The sequence below is a fragment of the Nothobranchius furzeri genome, chromosome 4 (genome assembly GCF_043380555.1).
Source record: "Nothobranchius furzeri strain GRZ-AD chromosome 4, NfurGRZ-RIMD1, whole genome shotgun sequence".
Lineage (NCBI taxonomy): Eukaryota > Metazoa > Chordata > Actinopteri > Cyprinodontiformes > Nothobranchiidae > Nothobranchius > Nothobranchius furzeri.
The window spans coordinates 67,729,059-67,741,704 of record NC_091744.1 but is presented as its reverse complement, the minus strand read 5'-3'; the positions used below and the strand labels follow the sequence as shown (position 1 = coordinate 67,741,704).

General features: G+C 44.3%; 1 protein-coding gene across 3 annotated transcripts in view; it reads left to right on the top strand.

Annotated features, from left to right (window-relative positions):
- The window catches only part of roraa (RAR-related orphan receptor A, paralog a), a 253,174-nt gene extending 241,277 nt beyond the window's left edge, over nucleotides 1-11,897 (top strand). For all 3 annotated transcript variants that reach the window (XM_015964458.3, XM_070550377.1, XM_015964459.3), the window contains 9 exons: nucleotides 969-1,054; nucleotides 2,563-2,704; nucleotides 5,760-6,155; nucleotides 6,792-6,913; nucleotides 7,241-7,373; nucleotides 9,782-9,889; nucleotides 10,775-10,885; nucleotides 11,053-11,165; nucleotides 11,582-11,897. In XM_015964458.3, the coding sequence (XP_015819944.1) occupies nucleotides 969-1,054; nucleotides 2,563-2,704; nucleotides 5,760-6,155; nucleotides 6,792-6,913; nucleotides 7,241-7,373; nucleotides 9,782-9,889; nucleotides 10,775-10,885; nucleotides 11,053-11,165; nucleotides 11,582-11,746 (1,376 nt within the window). In that variant the 3' untranslated portion in view covers nucleotides 11,747-11,897. The remainder of the gene's footprint in view (nucleotides 1-968; nucleotides 1,055-2,562; nucleotides 2,705-5,759; nucleotides 6,156-6,791; nucleotides 6,914-7,240; nucleotides 7,374-9,781; nucleotides 9,890-10,774; nucleotides 10,886-11,052; nucleotides 11,166-11,581) is intronic.
- The last annotated feature ends 749 nt before the right edge of the window (nucleotides 11,898-12,646 follow it).

Genomic DNA, 12,646 nt, shown 5'->3' with positions numbered 1-12,646 from the left:
AATGGCTAGAATTAGAAAAAAAAGCAGAATTACATCATGATAAAAAAAATCCTAAGCGATCATTCCTCGATTCAGATTAGATAGTTTGTCTGGAGCTGCGGCGCTCTGTCGAGATGGCGGGACCGAGATGTCAGAGATGTGGAGGAGGAGGGCTACAAGATAGGGATCTCTGGAGGGTGTGGGGGAGGTGGAGGTAGACGTAGCATCAGTGGCTGCAGTGATAAAGCTGAGATCAGTGGGACGAGCTGGGAGTTCCTGGTCTCTGATGTCTGTGTGTTCTGCCTGTTGTGTTTGCCCGGCCCCGTGGTCCGTTCCTGAAGCAAGGAGCGGCGATGGATGAGGCCTGTCCTCTCCCTGTGTTTTTGTCCTCTGTAAGGCGGGCGAATCACATGCTTGTCAGCAGCACAACACCACAGCCAAACCACCACTGAATCTTAGTACACACACACACAAACACACACAGTCATCTCAGCAGGCATGTTGGGGTTCTTTGTGGCTGCAGTGGATTTGCTCCTGGGGGTTTTATGGTTTGGAAATTTAAGAGGCTGCATGAAGTCAAGTTTTCCACCAGGGAATAGACCTCCTCATGTGGCCAAATGAGCTTTTGTCATTGCTCAAGGTTTATAATAACACTACTGTAGTGATACTGAGGTTTAAGGCGAGCTGTCGTGATTTTTTTCTACCATGTAAATTGGGTTTTTGGTTGCAAATTAGCACCGTGTTTATATTGGCTGTCGTGGAGGACTTAAAATTGGATCCTTCCCTACAAACACGGGCACATACACACAACTCTAAATATTCTACTAATACTCTGGTGGAAGTGAAGATGCAAAAGCAAGTGGATGAGATGTTTTTAGAAGCACCGTGCTCTTTCATGTACCAACATGGATCCATGGTGAGAGCGCTGTACAGCGACTCGTGACAGCAAAATGTTGATTTTTTTTTTCATTTCCTTTTCTTCTCCGCAGCTCAAATCGAAATAATTCCCTGCAAGATCTGTGGAGACAAATCATCAGGCATCCATTACGGAGTGATAACATGTGAAGGCTGTAAGGTAAGCACCAAGATACCAGACCTGTTAGGTGTGTGTGTGCGTGCGTGCGTGCGTGTGTGTGTGTGTGTGTGTGTGTGTGTGTGTGTGTGTGTGTGTGTGTGTGTGTGTGTGTGTGTGTGTGTGTGTGTGTTTAAGAGAATGAGATGCAGGAAACGAGAGGGGAAAAAGTGGGAGAGGTAAAGAAAGTTGCTGGAAAAAAGCCCCAACATCAGAAAATGTTGCTGAAGTTTTACAGTGATTCAGAGGGACTGCGATGTGTAAACACACAGAGCGTGATCATTAAAGTGGTCAAGCACCACTGAAGACATCACAGAAAACCACAATTAGTAGGACATAGTCACTGCTTCGCCTTGCTCTGCCTCTTCCCTCCCAGGGACGTGTCTTTTCCTTTCACTGTTTTCTCTTTTCTTTCTTGCTTCTGCTGCTCTTCTTGAAACGGAATGATCAAAAGGAGAGAGCTTTGAATTATAGCAGATTGTTGGCTGTTTGCTACAGTGTGTTTCTCCCATTGAAGCCACCTTTTGTACTGTTTCAAATACACCAGCCAGTCACAGCGAGAGAAAATTTGTGCTTAGCGTGTATTCTTGTCCCCGTGCTTGTCACCAGGCACATCATTAGCATTCCTCAGCCAGCCTCCACCTTTGCTGTTTGCTCCTGTGCGTCTGTGTGCGTCTGTGTGCACCAGGAGGGGACAAAAAGAGGTTCCTTTCAGCTCTTCTTCCTCCTCCTCTTCCCGCCTCTCCTTCTCTTTGTAACACGGTGGGCTGCAAGGGATGAAACAGTAAAGAATAAACTGCTGAAATCTATCTTTAATGATTGCTAATTAGTCTAGGCAGAAAAAGGCCTTTAATGATATGTGCAAGTACAAAAGTTTGGACCATAAATCATTGCATTATTAAGGAGTGCTGCTTGTCACTGGCAGTTTTACTGTTTCCATAATGGCTTCCATTATAAAGCAACTTGGCAGCTGTCAGCTGTTTTCTTGTAATTAAACAGCCAATGAGCAGCTAATTAAGACATATGTGTATGGAGCAGTAGAGTGGGGCATGTTAATGATGTGCTGGAATCAATTCATTAAGTCAAAGGATGAGGAATCCAGTCGGTGTGCATTCGCAATCCTTTAGCAGCGCACATGCCAGCACCGCATTAATCAACACTAATAACTCCAGTGAAGAAAAATACCATCCGCTGTTATCAGGCCTACCCTAAACACACCGCCCTCGTGCTCTACACACACGCTGCTCTTTAAATGCCAGATAGTAAAACATGGCAGTCAGGAAAACACCACCATAGTTTAGTTATGTTTCAGCTTGCCAGCAGTAAAAGTAAAAATATCACAGCAAGCAGTACAGTAAATCACCGTCCGCCCGCCATAAATTGTGTCAACATTAAAACACAATGAAGACGTAAATTGATCCTTTGGTGCCAAAAGATGTTTGCACCCGCAGAGATTCATTCGGCAACCTAAGGTGTTTCCATGCCCCGTCTCTCCCTTTTTTCCTGTTCAGGGCTTCTTCAGGAGGAGTCAGCAGAGCAATGCAGCTTACTCGTGCCCCCGTCAGAAAAACTGCTTGATCGACCGCACCAGCCGCAACCGCTGCCAGCACTGCAGGCTGCAGAAGTGCCTGGCAGTGGGAATGTCACGAGACGGTAAGTGAGTTGAGAGACAAGGAGCAACAAGTAGGTAGATTGGTGTTGTGTGGTGTAAAAGGTGGAGTTTAATTGCTTGTTGTGGCAAAGTAAAAAAGGTAAAGGTGCAGCAGAAGTGAAATATACAATAAGTGGCTGAAGTGCTTCATGTAAAGGAATCCCACTGCTGGCACCATTGTAGTACTAAGTAGTACTAATAAGGGAGATTTTGAGTTTTTAAAAGATTTCTGATAGTAAAAAAGTATTCTTCTACAAGTTTAATTAGCTTATCCTGTTCACTTGGACACCAGCCCTCGTCACAGCCAGAGGGATGACCTGGTGTTAAACAACTATTAGATACTTGCTCCTCAGTTTCAATACTTCAAAATTACTTTTAATCGGTTGTTTACTTACATAATTTTCCAAGATTTTATTCCATTTACTGCAGAATAATTATTAATTTTAAACTTCTTGTTGAGTTTAATTAGAATCCTGGTGGAAAGAACAGAAAAAAAAAGTTGAATCATAACAAGTCGATGTTATTTTTGAAAGGGTCCAAACTACTCATGAGAACTTGTCCATTTATGTTCATTGTCCATCAGGAGTGCGCGAGTGATTATTTTTAATTTGTTGCTGTTAGAGAAACCCGTTTTTCATAAAACCTGAGGTCGTTAGAGTGTGTTATTGCTGCTGCAGCTGAGATACAGTAATGGGAGCACATAGGCAGGCACTTGTGCAGGAGCGCTCCATCTTTGTCAGACAAGTCCAGACCAGACCGAACTGAGGAGACCACATTATTGTGTGTGTGTGTGTGTGTGTGTGTGTGTGTGTGTGTGTGTGTGTGTGTGTGTGTGTGTGCGCGCGCACAGGTATGGCACAGACATGCAGCGACAACCAGAACATAGATTCACAGAGACTGGCACTTTTATACACTGGCGCACTCATGAATATGAATGAACACAGAAGTGTGTGTGCTTCCGTATAATACACACACACACACACACACACACACACACAATATTCTTTCACGTACACATTTGGGATAGACGAAGGTGACTCTTACCTTCAGCGAACACACCAGAGTCCAAATGCCCTCTCTCTCCTCTCTGTAGCTCCATGTGCTTTTTAATTGTTCATGGTAGCACACACACACACACACACACACACACACACACACACACACACACACACACACACACACACACACACACACACACACACACACACAGTATGACTTACTGCTAGGCCCAGAAGTCTCACTCTCGACATGTCTGCTTAGTCTAAGAACCTTAAAACAGGAGTCAGAAACTCATCCCATATTTTATAAATATTGATTTTTACTTTTTTGTTACATACCACATAGGACTGTGTGCTTTTTGGAACTGAATTCTGCCCCATTTCAGTATGAATATATGGCTGTAGCCGAGTTCCTGTCATCTAACGTTGACATGTTACTTTAGACAGAAGCACAAATCTAGAGGATGTTGTTATCATGACCATTAAAGGTTTGTGAATAATGCAAGTTTGGGACAAATATGAGTACGCTGCTATAACATATGCATGCATTATGCCTTTTAAAGCAGGGAGGTTACTGAAAACAATGAAGTACCATAAGAAACTTGCATGTTTTTGAAATTCAACAGAGAAGACAGATCAAACCTGTCGTTTTAGAAAAAAACGACTAAATGAGTTGGCTGAGACCGTGCTTCAGCTAAGCCTGTGAATCACAGCTTTCAAAGCAGCTCTGCGTCAAACCTTCACTGCATTCAGACGTCTACGACCAAACAGTCTTGTAAAGAAATGCAGATTTATGTTTATTTTTCAAGGATGAAAAACATCCAAATAAATATGTCTTGATCTTTTCAAACAGTTCGATATAGTTATCAGAACAAGGAACAGTTCATGCTATACCTGGATGGTTTAGTTTTGTTCTTTTCGGCCAAAAGTGTTCTTTCTGTATTTATTTTGCTTTCAGCATCCCACCGTTTTAGAAATGTGACTTCTCGTGGTGTTATTTAATGTTATTTGGATGTGATTCAATGAAGATTAGCATAGATTTACATCAGATGTGTCAACACTTTTCATGACAAGGGCCAAAATCATGCAATTCTCAAAAGTGTTTTTTATATTAATTAAAAAATGCAACATTGATTTCATGATGACTTTTTGGATTTCTACTACACAAAAACAGCTTCATAATAATAAACCTGTACATAAAATCTTAAAAATCCACATTAACAGCCTGCTGGAAAGACTCTATTCCACTGTTCTGGAAAGGCCACAAATTGCCCCAGGCCTTACTTTGGACATACTTGGTTTAGTGTCTCGGTTATTTGGCAGGTTAATCACATTCTTTGTTAAAATTTCCAGGTGAAACCAGCATTTTGCACCTAGATGCCAAATATGGCCAAAAAAAATTCAGATTTCTGAAAATTCTAGCAATAAATAAATAAATAAATAAATAAAAACCTGAAATGTTAAAGTTAAAAGGTGAAGTCCAATTAGTCATCACACACTGGTGAAATTCATCCCTGCACTTCACCCATCCCCAAGGGGAGCGGTAAGCTGCAGCTGTGGTTGCACTCGGGAACTATTTGGTGGTTAACCCCCATCCCCCCCTTCCCCCCCCCTCCCACCACCCACCCCCACCCCAATCAACCCCTTAAAGCTGAGTGTGAAGCAGGGAGGCATTGGGTCCCATTGTTAGTCTTTGGTAGGACCCGACCAGGATTTGAACCCCGATCTCCCAGTCCCAGTGCTCCCAGTGCACTCTACCACCAGGCCACTAAGAATGGGAGAAAATCCAAACGTGTTTCATAAAGCATGTAAAATAGAAAGCAGGAGTTCAAAATAACTTGAACATTTTGTCCAATTTTATTTCCTCAAGCAATCATTTTTCAGTTTACCGTGTCATCATTTTATTTGCAGAACCACAGTTCCACTTCAAGTTGCAGAAGATGTTTGTAGAATTTAACAAAAGCTTTCTATAACTAAAGTGTAAACATGATCACGGGGTAAATGTGCTTGTGATAATTATCTGTGTGGCTTGTGCTTTGCTTCATCTTCTTTCTAACAGCGGTGAAGTTTGGCCGCATGTCAAAGAAGCAGCGGGACAGCCTGTACGCTGAGGTCCAGAAGCACCGGCTGCAGCAGCAGCAGCGCGACCACCAGCAGCAGCCCGGAGAAGCCGAGCCGCTCACACCCAGCTACGGCCTCTCGGCCAACGGCCTCACAGAGCTCCACGATGACCTCAGCGGCTACATGGACGGCCACACACCTGATGGCAGCAAACCAGACTCGGCGGTCAGCAGCTTCTACCTGGACATCCAGCCGTCTCCAGATCAGTCGGGCTTGGACATCAACGGCATCAAGCCGGAGCCCATCTGCGACTTTGCCCCCGGCTCTGGCTTCTTCCCGTACTGCTCCTTCACCAACGGCGAGACCTCCCCGACCGTTTCCATGGCGGAACTCGGTAAGGAGCAGGAAAGAAAAAGAAGAGGTTAAAGGAGAGACTGACGCAGAGGGGGGGTGGAGAACAACTCAACCATGGGGAAACTACACAAAGGTTGCTTAAAATAGCAGGAGGTTGGAGACTCATCTCCAACACTCATTAAAAGAGCCTCTTTTTTGTAATTAGTTTCCATTAATTAGGGCCAATCAGGATCCAGCAGGGCAGGCGTCTGGGGAAATCATTTTTTTAGGCTCCCTCGTGCCTAGGAACTCCTTTTAACAGATGTGTTTTCAAAACCATTTAAATTCCTACGCTCAATATTTCTCGGGGAAAAAATGTGACCTTTGTTTCAGTGAGTAACGTGCCCCCCCACACACACACACACACACACACACACACCCATACATTTGTGTCATAACTAGATTGGCTTTGCCTAAACCTTAAGCTATGAGCTTCCTGCAGGCAGTATAAGGAAATGTCAACAAGCTTTCTCCCCTCCCAAAAAAGCCCACACGTATCCGCCTCCCCCCTTTGTGAGAGTTGAGTAAATAAATCTAATTTTCCTGTGGCATTTCAAGGTCTTCACTTTCACATAGCCCTGTGACCAACTTGCAGATCTCAATTGCAATCATTTTTGTGATGACGTCTACGTTTCAGAGCACCTGGCCCAGAACATCTCCAAGTCGCACATGGAGACGTGTCAGTACCTGAGGGAGGAGCTGCAGCAGATGACCTGGCAGGCCTTCCTTCAAGAGGAGGTGGAGAACTACCAGAGCAAGGTAGTTGTTGGATTCAACCTAGGCTAGCTCCTGAGCAGTTAGCCGCAGGGGTGCCCAATCCTGGTCCTGGAGGGCCGTTATCCAACAGGTTTTAGGTTTAACCCCTCTTCGACACACCTGAATTCAATCAGCAGGTGATTAACGGGCTTCTGTAGAGCCTGATGAGCTGCTGCATAGGTGATTCAACCACTGAATCAAGTGTGTTGGAGCAGGGAAACCACAAAACCTGCTGGATACTGGCCCTCCAGGACCAGGATTGGGCACCCCTGATTATCAAAACCATTGTTTTAAAGCTGATAACCCATTCTCTGTCCTATCTGTCCTCAGCCCCGGGAAGTCATGTGGCAGCTGTGTGCTATCAAAATAACAGAGGCCATTCAGTATGTGGTGGAGTTTGCCAAGCGCATCGACGGCTTCATGGAGCTGTGTCAGAACGATCAGATAGTGCTGCTGAAAGCAGGTATGACAGCCTGTCAACATGGCCCGCTGCCATCAAACTCACCCACCTCTGCCGCCGCCGTTGCACCTCTCTGGCGTTGTCACAAGGGTGTAGCTGACCTGACTGCACAAAGCTCTCCTCTTCACATGCACCGTGTCGCAGACAGGAGACCCCGCCCTGCCCGCTTCCCCCTTTCCACTCTTGTCTCTCCGTTTTCCTTCTGTTCCCTGCACACACAGCACAGACGGACACAGTGTTAGATAAGTCATGTGTTCCTCTGCTCTAATAACGTCCTCGCTGCCGTCTCGCTCTTGTTTTCCCGGAGATGGAAGATGTCTCTTCAAACAGCTCCTATGATAATGTACTCACAGAAGAGCACGTGCAACACCGCTGTTTGCTTTTTTACACGCCGTCTCCCTCATTTGTGCACAACTGCAGAAAGATTCTCCTCATTGCATTGCAGCAAACAAAAGCGTGTTCCAGGGCGTTTTTCTGGACATGCGTTCACATGAAAGGGATAGTTCAGAGTCTGGGAAGGGGGTTTTGAACAATTAGTATCTTACTTGTTGCAGATAGCCTTAGATTTCAAGAAAGAGAGATTACAATGAGTGTTTTTTAATAAAATAAATATGTTGATTTGAAGGCAAAAGAATAAATGCAAAAATTATAATAATCATAAATAAATGTAAACAAGGTTGTTAAAATCACTTATAAAAACCAAAGCTCGATAAAAAGGGACTGCAAAGGTTTTATTGCTTTAGTTCCATTCATCAATAACCATGGCGAGTGTGTGTTCGGTAGAATCAGGATTGTTGCAGCTAAAATAAAGGATCAAAAGTCCTCTACATTAGTATAGAGACACTCAACGTCATTATGTGTTGGCGCAAGGGCTCTCCGACGGGCTCACAGAGGCTGACGGAGACATGCCCAACTTTTTAACTATCCGTTGAAACATTGTGATTGGTCCGCACGCTGCTTTCTTTAAACTTGTCAAAAGCTTCGCCATTGCCCAGTCAAAAACTGAAAAGAAGTTTAGCGGCAGACACAGAACAGATTAAAGAGTGCCTCAGGAAATAAGTCCGAAAGTATGAACGTTTAGTAACTCGTGACGAAGGAGTACAAAGATACGCATCAAGCGTTTTCTTTGTGGACGGAAATTGCGAGAAACGTGGCTTTGGAGTTGCCGATCGCAGGAAGAGACGGAGGAGAATGAGGGACCAATTTGTCTGTGTTATTGAGTATCTGAAATACATTAAATCAATATAAACACATTGGTAAATTCACTATTGTGGACCAGATGTGTGACTGTAATGGTGGCAGGATACCACAGAAAAGAACTACGCCCTCTACTGTCCTGGCGGGGAGTTGCTTTGCAACACTCCCCAGATGACGGAGTCGTCCTAAAGTAAAATGTCTACATCAATGCGTGTGCGTCTCTCCATCGCGGAGCTGATGGAGAGGTATAAATCAGACTTAAGTGTGAGAGCAGCAAGGCTGAATAACAGACGAGGGACAGGTGTGAGGCTGAGTGATGAGGATGACCAAGGGAATTACATGGCAACGAACACAAGAAGGAAACAGTAACTAAAACCAAACATACTAAACATAAAACGCTAGAAAAAGAGAACAAACAAATAAGCACAACTATAGAAAACAGCAAATGAGAAACAAACCCAAAAACTTAACCCAGTTCCTATTTGTTTGGATATGATTGATGAGCTAACAGCTAGACCGACATAGACTTGTTAATAAAAGCTAACATTTATAGATCTTTACAATGCCATTAGTTGCCATGACAATTGTTGATTGGAAGTGCTTACAACAGCAGCGACCATAGGACATGCGGCGGGATAATCATCACATTTCTGACAAATGAGTTGCGTGCTAGGTAATTAACAGGAAGGTAGAGATGTGTTAAGTAATGTCCGCGTGGACTGCAGTCAAATGTTGAAGATTAGAGGTCTTTAACATAGCAGCAGTCTACATTAGACTAGCTGTTAGCTTGTCAATCTGGTCAGATTTAAATTCTCTAAACTGAAAAAGATTTATCTGCAGCAGGTGAAATAATCATTGCTAATCATCACGGTTCCACAAAACCTCTCTTCAACCGTTCAGAATAAGACTTTTGGAGGCCCAGCTACACCCTCTCCCACAGCGTGGTGCAAATTGTAGAATCCATTAAACACATTTTGAGCTAAAATTGAATAAGTGGTGTCGCTGCTTATTTTGCTCAGCGTGCATCAATGATGTTTTCATCTGCAAAGGCCTTTTTTTGTCTTATCATCTGACAAGAGCCTTCTCTGTTTCAGAATGGATTTTTTATTTATTTATTTTTTTTCATTTTGTGGAAGATTAGCACAAGGCGTAATCGTGTGTTTTGCACCTCTGCCTGATGTGATCTGGCATCTTGTTCCTGTCTGTCTCCACAGGCTCTCTGGAAGTTGTGTTTGTCAGAATGTGCCGTGCCTTTGACTCGCAAAACAACACAGTCTACTTTGATGGGAAATATGCCGGACCTGACGTGTTCAAATCATTAGGTAAGTGGTGTGTGTGCATGAGGATGAGCTGCTTGTTTCTGTTTCCTCACCGTGTCTCACTCACCATTCCTTGGAGTAACAGCCAAAGTTAGAGTCGGCTGTTCTTTTGTGTGCGCGATGCTGAAGGCCTAGCAGCAAACGCGACGCGCTCATCCCATCCTCACCTGGCATTTTCTGTCTCTTCAGCGGTTATTTATGGTAGAACAGAGACGTTGGTGAGGCTCTGCTGCATATAGCGCACGGGACTGTGGAATAAATAAAGCCAGACGGAGCGTCTTAGGGGAGGGTTCTATCAAACCCATCATTGATAGTCTGACATAAAACATCCCAGTTGAAGGCAAATAGCCATCGTGTTTGATTATGGTTATGCTTTAAATCCTCTTTTGACAGGGGAAATTTCAAATATGTCCCGCAGTGACTGTAAATACGTGCAGTTCTGTTTCTGTGCCAGTTTATTGTTCTTCATGAGTTTGGATGTTAGCATCTGTCCTGGTGTCTCTCTAACAAATGGAGAGGATAGCGATGGAAGGGAGGAGGGAGAGTGATGGGCGTCCCGAGCCGCGGCGGCATCTGCCTGTCTCTCTCTGTCCCCAATAATTGATTTAACTAAAAGCCTCTATAGTGACCTCATTTTAGCTTGCATAACACCACCCAGCTGCCAAAAGTGGCTCGTCTGGGAGGCAAAACTCAGTAAAAGCACTTGCCTGTTCTGCTTAAGATGCTCCCGTGTGCTGTCAGCATGCTGCACATTTTCATCCCCTTCGCCTTCCTCTCCCCCCTCCCCACGTGCCTCTCTCCCAATAAAGATCAAGGGGGAATGTTGTTCTTTGGTCTTCCTCATCCTGAGCCCCCTTCTCTACCTCTCTCTGTCCTTTGCTGTGGCAGGCTGTGACGACTTGATCAGCTCCGTCTTCGAGTTTGGGAAAAACTTGTGTTCTATGCACCTGTCTGAGGATGAGATCGCCCTGTTCTCTGCCTTTGTGTTGATGTCTGCTGGTAGGTGTCAGTCACTGCACATAAAAAAAAAATCTAAAACACGGGAAAAAACTTGCAGTCGCTCGCCACAACAATAACCACTGGTTTTTCATTGTCTAAACGTTAACGTATTGCAGCCATGATTAAAAGATTTCCTGTAAATAAAGTTGTGACCTTTGACCTCACAGACCGATCCTGGCTCCAGGAGAAGGTAAAAGTGGAGAAACTCCAGCAGAAGATCCAGCTGGCCCTTCAGCACGTTTTGCAAAAGAATCACAGAGAGGATGGTATACTTACTAAGGTACAAAGCGGTACATTTATCACCCCTGAAAGTATTTGTCTGCTTAGCTTGCTCTACTTTTGTAGCAGCATAACATGAGCTTGTTTAGGACTCATCCGCGGGCCTTGAACCACTTATTCTATATTAAATTAAGTGAAAAGAGATTTCAGGGGACACATTCATAAAGCACCAGGAAAAAAATCCCTTTTATTAGCAGAGAAGTGGCAATTTATCAATTGTTTCGGCTCTTTGATAGAACGTGTCAGGTTTTCCGTGCTCCTGAGTGCTTGTCTCAATATTTGTGAGTCTGTTTGCCCCTGTGTGGGATAGAAAACACTGTAGGGAGGAATGCTGCTTTTTTTTTCTTTCTCACTGCGATTGCTCCATGTCCTTGCCTCGTTGTGAATCTAAACAGCCTGTCTCGTCTCTCTCCACAGTTGATATGCAAAGTGTCGACACTGCGAGCGCTGTGCAGTAGGCATACAGAGAAGCTCACGGCTTTCAAAGCAATATACCCAGACATTGTGCGTGCCCACTTCCCCCCCTTATATAAGGAGCTGTTTGGATCAGACTTTGAGCAGTCCATGCCCGCCGATGGGTAGCACATCCCTGCCAGGTGCTAGTGTACCCGCCGTGGGAGGAGGTGGGGGAGAAGGAGGAAGAGGAGGAGGAGAATGGGAGGGGGTGATGTGGAGGAGGAATCTGAGACACTTTATTGGTGCCCTGCACAAACCAGAGTGGACTGACGGCACGCTGTTCAACTTTTTCTTTCAACATTGGAGGGGGAAAGGCATTAGGGAGCTGATTGTCAAGGTTTACTTTGTTTAGTTCTCAACGGGGTCCCAACACCCAACGGGGTCCCAACACCCAACGGGGTCCCAACACCCAACGAGGACTCAACAGGGACTGTACGCCCAGCGACGACCCAACACCCAACAGTCACATGAAGAGGAGAAAGGAAAAAGTAACTTCTGAGTGGCTGAACTTGACCATCTTCCGCACTTTTACAAACTATTTTTCACCAGTATTCATTCCCTCTATCATGAATTATCAGTGGATGTAAAAGATTATAAAGCAATTTTACAAATAAGATCACCACGTCAGTATTATTGATCAGATTGTACTTCTTAAACGGTTTTAGTGGTTTCATGAACAAATCTGTCATCTTCATATCATTTAATGCTAAAACTGGAATACAAAAAACCAACCAGTGCTCACATGATGGTCAAGTTCAGCCATCTTCCCCTCTCTCTTTTTTGTGTTTGGTTCTATCTTCGTTTCTGGGACACGGTCTTTGGAAAGAAAACTCACAGCAACTTTGCGGGAAGTTCCACTGTTATGGTGACATCCGGCGCTTCTCTATGGACAATCGCTTAAAAGAAGAAAACAAACAAAAAAAAAAGAAGAAACCTAGAATTCTGGTAATTCTAATGAAAACCACAATGATTTTAGTTGTCAAAGACTCCATCCACCATTGTTGCATAGTGAAAAATCATGTAAGG